The sequence below is a fragment of the Ceratina calcarata genome, unplaced genomic scaffold, assembly GCF_001652005.2.
Source record: "Ceratina calcarata isolate Rehan_Ccalc_2016 unplaced genomic scaffold, ASM165200v1 scaffold39.2, whole genome shotgun sequence".
Lineage (NCBI taxonomy): Eukaryota > Metazoa > Arthropoda > Insecta > Hymenoptera > Apidae > Ceratina > Ceratina calcarata.
The window spans coordinates 2,016,363-2,025,352 of NW_017162322.1; the positions used below are offsets into that span (position 1 = coordinate 2,016,363).

Sequence of the window (8,990 nt, forward strand, 5' to 3'; positions counted from 1 at the left end):
CCAATGCTTCGTTTTTTAGATTTTCGCTACCATACAAACAAACGCTTTCTTTTTATATAAAAATAAGATATCGAAAATGGAGAACGAAATATCGTTGAAAGAGAAACGATTGATAAGCTTATCAAAGTTCAACTGTTGCACATATTCAATCGCTTCAGATAACTGACATTCGTTACTAACAAGATAAATCACATAATACGTATTACCATAATAAATTACGTATCCCTATTTCTTATTCTGATAACCAAAATGAGATAACTAATGACCCAAAATCTACCGGAGAAGGAGTAGAAGTAAAATAGATGACATATTCTTATCACGTAAAATATGACTTTCTTCCAAACTGCACGAATTTTAAACTTAATCAACCAGGGTACTCCGCTCGCGTCAGAAGCTTAAAAAACTTGCAAGCTGGTGATTCGCGTTTAGCCAAACTTCGAGGCGTCACGAACAAGAGATCGGATCATATTTTATATTATATCGCCGCGTGCATATCTTCAAAAGTTTCCCCGAGGAAAGAGGCGAGCCATTGAAAATGTCCCATAGGCACGGCGCGTGTGCGCACGCAGACGGCTAGATCCACTCAACCACCCTTCCCGAGTAACCCTCGCGGCACGGGCACGGACACGGGCCTAAACTCAAAGTTCGGCGCGCCGCGGAGCCGGACCAGTCTCTCTCTCTATTCACTGGCGAGAGGAGCGCAAGCTGAAACATGACAGCCGGCGCGATGCGGTAATGGCGCGAAACACTTGAGGAGCGAACACTGGGTGCGACCGAGTGCGTTCGCCAGCGATGATTCCGCGATCCTCGATAAGCCACAGTAAAACGAATCGCGATAGATCGTTTTCCGGACGCGAGCTCGTCGTCCTTATGATTGCACGCGTCGTTTGGTGAACTAAAACCGCGGAAACAGCCGGAACGATGTACGGCATGCTGTTGGAGAGTGCACAGCACTTCGTCCAGGTCGGTAGACTGAAACGAATGAGAGAAATAGTGAGAGAGATTGTGCGTGAGTACTATGCTGCTTTTCGCTAAGTTGCTCCGTCCTTTTCTCATTTCGCATCCGCGCAACCTCCGATCCGTATCATTGTCGGCCGATCGCGTGAAGAAACTCAACGATCGTTTCTCGAAGGGGTAGCATAATCAGACTGAAGCGCAGGAATACGCGTGTCGCGTGGTACTAAATGATTCTTGTAATTCAAATCCGGTTGAAACTGTTTTCTTTAGAAGTAGAACATTCGAACGGAATTTAACGAGCTTCGTTTTACTGCAATTTGTATTTTTTTTTCTCCGTTGGACGCATCAACGGAATACATTGTAAAATTTCCTTTCGTTCTAAGTAGGATTATTACAATAAATCACAAAGTATGCACAGCTCACGTATAATACAATGTTTGTGTTACTCCATTTAACGTTTCTGTGATATTTCCTGTTGAACGTGACTGGACGTGAATGTTCCTGCAGCTATTTGTTTATTTATGCACTTGTGTATTTAATTATATTCACGTATGGAATATTTAAATTCGCTTCGTGTTTTGATAAACAACGTTACTTCGGAAATTGAAGTCGACTGGATCAAAACGAATGGATTGACTTGATGTCCCACGAAAAGTAAAGCATGTCTAAAAATTTTATATCACCTTTATATACTTTCTAATTAAATGTCTCCGTGCGTAAGATCATCACTGTCTTAACTTTTAGAATTCTCACTTCGTCCAAATTGAACTTGAAATGTAATTTGTTCAGTAAATCCTTTTCTTATTCTTTTTCTTACCAGTTCATCTATCTACGCGTACTTCGTAACACAATTTCGAACTCCAAATCCTGAATTATCTAACCAAAACTATATAGTGTATCGATTGGTCCAAGGAAGTACACGGAGATAACGTTATGAATTACACCGTCGCCTTAGGATGAAATACTCTTCGCAACTCAGATTATAAAACAGATATATTTACTCCAATTGCAGTTATAAACAAATTATGTCAATATCGATTATATCATATAAAATGTGCGATTAAGTAATATGCCCTTGATCCGAAATTCACATATATTTACAGTAGCTACTGAAGATTGGCACGTATCCATGATCTCCATTGATTTTACATAACTTTCAATTCCAATACTAATCCGTGACATACGAAAATCTTCTTAAATGGCAGATGCATGATTGTTATTAATTAATCCTTTATCATTCCATGAAGCGATTCTTATTCATAATTTCATAATTAATAGATAATTCTTCTTAAAAATTTTGACATCGTTTGATAAGAAATTATGGAGCATTTCAAGTTAATGCATCACTGGAGAAAAGACGCCATAAGAAAAGACGATATCTTCCTCCAATATCTTTTCTCGTCGTGAAAAATTCATAGCCATTCTTCATCATCTCGCCGGCAAATCCTAGCTTAATTATTGGCAGTTGAGATAAATGTTTGAAATGTTCGTTTCTTCGTCTCATTTCGTTTGCGAAACGATCGCGTGATCATGAGATCATACGAAATTGCTTCCTCAAGACGGGGGCATACTTCGACCATGTAGAAACGTACTGTAGCTGAATCTTTGCTCGTGCATTTTTCGGTAACGCAACGATAAAGCAGGAACGAGTCGGAACTAGTGTACATAGATGCGCAAGGCGACATGCAAGTTGTTGATTTATCGTATCGTCCGAAAATAATCAGTCGTTGCGAAAAGAGTCACGTACCAACTGAAGGAAATGGTCTGAAGGTACGCAATAAACGAGGTACCTGAATATGGATGGAATTTGCAGACTTCCTTTCGGTGTACAACACCTTAATTGTGAGGACTTTAAAAATAGCATCGGTTCGTCACTTAAGGACAAGCGTACTTATTCTTCTATCATTCTTTTCGTACCATAACGATTATTTCATTATTCATTAATTCATCATCCATACATATTAGGACTTCATCATTCAGAAAATCCAGTAAAATTAATTTCAGTGAACTGGAACTTCTAAGCAGTCCTACTAGTAATTATGCATGAAAATTAATTTGCAATTTTTATACGTTTGTAATATGAAAAATTTATAATGATTATAAGATAATAAATGTCATTATAAATACGTGCAGAGCCACTGTTAAAAAAAATACATACACTCACTCGTCTATGACGCTAATGCAAAACGCGTGTCCCACTTCGTATCACATTAATTATCAGCAATTAATTCACTCTTGATTTATAACAAATTGAAAATTGACCCGATTTGAGAAATTCGCGTGTCTCGATTTGGCGTGTCGAATCTCACGAGAATTCACTAATGCACGGATAGTATTAATTTTCGTGACCGTGACCATTACAGCGGAGAGAGAAGAAACATTGATTATTCTATGGGGAACTAGAAATTGACTTGATTACGCGGATCAATTTCTCATGAATATGTAGACCACGTGAGTTCCCCTATATTTATCCGTGCGTTGACGTCTGCTAAAAAACGATCGCTTCCTGAAACGTCGAAATAAATTTTTAATATCAGACACGAGCTCCTCTTTTGTTCCCCAAATATCAGAGTTACAAAACAGGAATGAGTTCATACATTAGTAGGCTTGGAATTATTTTAAACTGTTTGATATCGTGCTTCAATTAAAATTGAAAATACAATTCTGTCATTACTTTTTTGAAGAACTCTTTTGTACCAAAGAAATTTCATTAAGGAAGTGTAAAATATAACTTAAGGATTAACAAGTGTACGCGTGATCTGTCGTAATTCATTAAGCTCCACCGACTTAGTCTGTAATTTTTAGCTGTGAATAGTGCCAGGAGCTGCACAGTATAGGACTTTGCTCTTTGTTTCCCGTGACGAACGAACAATAGAAAGAACGAAGGGGGATAATATTCCCCGGGGCATAATACGAACGGGCTACATGCGCCATCCTTTTATATGATCTTTTCTCACTGTTTCGGAGCTGTCCTTATCGGAAATCGATCGTTCAACGGTGAGAAGATCTGCGTGAACTAAGTGTATAATAAAATACGCCGAGAAACTTTTCTCCACGGTTTAAACCGTAAATCTATTAATACTAATGCGTTGAGCGCCGAAAGGAAATCCCAACGCGAGAGCCAAAGGGAAATTGAATCCTTTTATCTTATTACCAAGTTGCATTTTCTATTCGGTCTGTAATTTTATATAATGATTTTACATTGATCAGGTTTCGCTTCAATGCAATACAATCTTTATATATTTTAATCATACGTTTATTTTATTCGATACGAAATTAATAACATATATTCGGAATTAATATCAGTGGAGGATCGAACGAAAGTAGGAAATAAAATGGAAATGTGTATAATGAGAATGAAAATGAAAGAGGTTGTGTGGGAAGAATACTAACACTGAGAAACCAATTAAATTCTCTTTACAGTTAGAATACGGCGAGGATGTCTGGCTTCGCGTGTTGGAAAGGGCGGATTGCAAGCATATGGTTTTCAACACGCGACAGACCTATCCCGACGAGCTTATGACCAATTTGGCTGCTGCGCTGGCCGAATTCACCGGCGAGACCATCGACGATGTGATGCAATTCTTTGGAAAATGTTTCGTTCGATTTTTTAGCAACCTAGGGTAAGTGGACCTGGCAATTTTCAATTAAACCGATACATCGTGTTTCTAATGAAAACGTAACCTTTCGTTGCAATATTAAATATACGATCGATTATTAAATACGCGTATTAACGCATTATTAAATATGAAACACGAATCATGTATAATAAAAAGTATGATCGATCTGATTGAATACGAAATGAAAACGTTGGTCTCTCGCACGGACTTGAACATGTGCCTGATTGGATTGAAGTCGTGGAATATTGGATTCAGCTTTTCGTTAATTAAACGGTCTAATTATCATTATACACCGAGAACCATGCGAATAGGGATTAATTATTACTTGCCGGAGCAAGTGTAGTGCCCTTATAAACAACGATTAAATATTTCATTGGAATTGAAACTTCCGCCTTGGTCCATTAGCGGCCCCGTTTAACCGCTTGAGAATCGCTTTAGCATAAACGAATATCATAAAAAATAATTGTTCATAGACAAATTGCATGTTCCGGTAGCAGTTGTACGTGACTTATTGTTATTACATGTGATACACGATAAGGATCAAGTAGTGCTTCGCCTTATCAGTCTCCCCTGTCTCTAGGGGGATGATTACTCGGACATAAAACACCGAGCACACTTCGTGTCGATAATAAATTGGGAACGCTATGCTACGAGTTACAAATCCTATAAAAAGAAATGAAGCTGTACGCGTCTCTTTTTAACAATTGTGTTATATAAACTTGTAAAATAAATTATAATATATTGAAATAAATTGGTACCATAATTCCTGAACCGTCTATTAAAAATGGCAGAATAAATTAAATTAACTTTCTATAATTTCTATCTGCAATATTAAACAAATGATAATCTAAAATTGAAATATTTTTCTGTGAAACTGGCAACCTCATTTCGAAACGCACAGCACGGTTTGCATTCATCGTCGGATAGAAAAAAATTGGAATCCCTTTCAATTGAAATATTTGCAGTAATTACTACTATCTCTGTAACAGATACGCCTGCATGATAAAAGCCACCGGTCGTTATTTCTGCGACTTTCTTCAAAACGTCGACAATATTCATATGCAGATGAGATTTACGTATCCGAAAATGAAAAGTCCTTCGATGTACACCACGCACATCGACCCTCAAGGCGTGGTTCTAGTCTATCGAAGCACTAGGCAAGGTTTCACGCATTACCTTATGGGTAAGATTTGTCACCACGCAAGAGAAATATTTTGTTCTTTTACAAAACACAATTCTTTTATTACAGACTATATTCTGTTATGCTTTATTTGTTTCTCTAAGAACAATCTGAAATTAGTATATAGATTTAATTGTCAAATTTTCATTGCATGTGTTACAAACATTNATTTCACCATTGAACGTGCCATGAATTAAATGCATTCGTAATTAAGTAAATCCAACAGTAAGAATAACAACAGCTGTTTCGCTTGAACGTGAATTACATAAATAAATAATTGCGCCTTTAAATTGCAATTATTTGAGTAAAAGCATTGTAAAATTGAATTACGTATTTATAATTTTTCGTAGGTCAGCTGTTGCACATAGCGAAAGAGCTTTACGAGATAGATTTGAATATAAGTGTATTAGGAAGTTCAAACAATATACCTGGGTCCAGGAGCGTAATGGTTAAGTTCAGGATCGATTTTGACAATCGTGAATACGTAAGTCTAATTCAAACTACATTAATTGATATAATAAAAAATCAATAAATTTAAAGAAATGATTTCAAGCATATGAGACACCTGAATTTTTCTATAATTTAAAGTTACTACTCTAAATCGTTGGATTTGGGTGAAAAATTTAATAGTTAGAAATTACGTTGTCAGATCGCGAAGAACACCAGAATGAAAGCTCCGCTTGGCCGCGAATTCGCACCGGTGTCGATCTCATTCCTGTTGCGCCTTTTCCCATTCGGGGTGGTAATCAACAAGGACATGCTAATATTGGGAACCGGTGACAAATTGCTGCAAGCGTGGGGCGGTAGTTCCATCCTGAACAAGCACATCACGGAAGTCTTTAAGCTTCGTAGGCCTAAAGGAATATCGTTCACATGGGGAAACGTAAGCTCAGATATTATAAAAAAAATAAAAAGCCGATTCCTATTACTTTCTTGTATATTTCATTACATGCATCACGACATACATTTATAATTTGATTTCACTTGTATTTTGCTTTAAAAAGTGGTTCAATAAAATTTTAATAAATGTTAATGTACCGAATGCACTGATCAGGTGATGTACTTGCATTCGGTGATGTTCGAGTTAGAATTAATCAGATTAAACGACAACGGTGCACCGCCGAGTACAGACAATACCCCGGGTACTAGTTCGGGATTGGACAGACGAGGTAGCCAAGGAGCCAGAAGTATACTTTTAAAAGGGCAGATGAGGTACATCGACGACATCAAAGCAATCATTTTTTTATGTAGCCCACTGTAAGTTCATTGAATATACCAAGTTGACCCTGCAACGGCACTGTGCTTCCAAGTCTTTTTTCAATATTACATTACAATCTACATTCAATGTGATTTTTAAAAAGTAGAATATCCTATGATATCATTATTCTCTCTATAATATAATTTTGTCAAAAGTAATATTGAAATCTTCGGTCATAATTTTATATATTTGCGATGAAAACTGTGATGTGCCAAAGCAGGGTTAAAAAACGCAGCGACGAAGAAGTGAATACAACAAATAAATTTAATAGAAGTGTTCCTCGACAGAATTAACAGTTTAGACGAACTACTTAACATGGGCCTGTACCTGAACGACCTGAATCCGCATGGGCTGAGCCGCGAATTGGTGCTCGCCGGATGGCAACATTGCGGGAGGTACAATATTGTTTATTAATTAATCGGGTAAAATCGATTGATTTGTTATTAGCATATAACCGACGCATCGTCGATTAAACGTCTGTATGCGCCGTTGATTAGATTGGAAATGATGTTCGAGAGGGCTGAGCAGAGATCGACTGAATTGGAGAACAGCTACGCGTTGCTCGACCGATGGAAGAATAAAAGTGACGAGCTTTTATACTCCATGATCCCTCAAACAGTTGCCGATCGGTTACGTGCTGGCGCGAGTCCCTTGAGCACTTGCGAGGTATTTAATTATTTATTATATATCATTAAATTTAATTATAATACTTCGTTACATGTTTCGCAATAATTATTTTAACATCTGAGAATCATAATATTGTCTGCAATGTGTTATCTTGTCTTTATCTGTTCCGTAGTCATTTGAGTCGATATCCGTGCTATTCTGCGAGCTTTACGACTTCGATTATTCGACGATCGAAGGTGCGATGGACGTTGTTTCTTCGATGAACGCCGTTTTTTCCTGCTTCGATTCACTGATGGACGAGTTCAACGTGTACAAAGTGAGTGACAAACTTATGAACAAAATGTGTTGAAAAAAAATAAAAGTAAAAATAGAAGCAATACATTCTATTGTTTAGTTTCCTAAACGTTTTATACATCTTAACACTTTTATGACTTTCAACAGGTAGAGACAGTGGGTCGGATTTATATGGCAGCCAGCGGTGCACCGGATAGAACAGAGAGTCATGCGCAAAATATCGCAAACGTATCCTTGGAGCTATTGAAACACGTTCGATCCCTCAAGCTACCGTCTGGTCTCGATATTCAAATCCGTATAGGTAATTTAGCATGGGTTTATCTGAAACATTCTTTATTCCCCTCGGTCTCTCCCCTTCCTCATATTCCCTTCGAAAATTGAACTTCCCTATGGGAGGGAGACCGGCTTCTTCTTCTCAATACATTTGAGGGTATGTGAATCGAGCACGTCGCGTACAACTGGGCTCTACTTTTCTTAGGAATCCATTCCGGGCCAGCTGTGGCCGGTATTGTTGGCATCAAAGTGCCCAGATATTGCTTTTTCGGCGACACGGTGAACACGGCCTCAAGAATGCAGACTACCAGTTTGGTGAGTTCCCATTCATTCCAGATACATTTCAATATCATCATTGTAAAAAGTAGGACGTGCACGAGTCGCGAAATCAAGTGGTGGAATGGAATTCGTGGAATACGATCCTGTGAAATAAAAATTTCACAAATCTTCGTTCCATTCAATTCTATTAAATAATTCTGCAATATGAATCTTTCTACAAAAAATTTTACACGTAGACAAGTAATTTATTTTTTCTTAAATTGATGTCTAAGATTGTAACAATCTCCCTCGAGATTTTTTAAAATAGTGCACAGAGTCTTCCATTGTCTCGATTTCCCATCTACACAAGCTATAGTTCACACGTCAGCGTTTTCGACAGTCTAGCATTGAACTGGTATTCACCCTATTCATCCGATCCATGAGGCTGGATTGGAAAGTCTAATAGAAGTCTCAAGAATTTTCAGTGAACCCGACACCATTATATGAAAAATCCAAAAACTTT

The 8,990-nt window shown here is 37.6% G+C and overlaps 1 protein-coding gene across 2 annotated transcripts in view; it reads left to right on the forward strand.

Annotated features, from left to right (window-relative positions):
* LOC108626196 (soluble guanylate cyclase 89Da-like) overlaps window positions 1-8,990 on the forward strand; it is a 103,872-nt gene that overhangs the window by 93,355 nt on the left and 1,527 nt on the right. The window contains exons 1-11 of one of the 2 annotated variants that reach the window (XM_018026735.2): window positions 661-963; window positions 4,381-4,580; window positions 5,567-5,760; window positions 6,108-6,241; window positions 6,407-6,640; window positions 6,812-7,014; window positions 7,303-7,410; window positions 7,513-7,681; window positions 7,815-7,958; window positions 8,084-8,237; window positions 8,415-8,524. In XM_018026735.2, the coding sequence (XP_017882224.1) occupies window positions 922-963; window positions 4,381-4,580; window positions 5,567-5,760; window positions 6,108-6,241; window positions 6,407-6,640; window positions 6,812-7,014; window positions 7,303-7,410; window positions 7,513-7,681; window positions 7,815-7,958; window positions 8,084-8,237; window positions 8,415-8,524 (1,692 nt within the window). In that variant the 5' untranslated portion in view covers window positions 661-921. Of the gene's footprint in view, window positions 1-660; window positions 964-4,380; window positions 4,581-5,566; window positions 5,761-6,107; window positions 6,242-6,406; window positions 6,641-6,811; window positions 7,015-7,302; window positions 7,411-7,512; window positions 7,682-7,814; window positions 7,959-8,083; window positions 8,238-8,414; window positions 8,525-8,990 lie in introns of those variants that run through there. The other variant, XM_026814502.1, reaches the window with a different exon arrangement.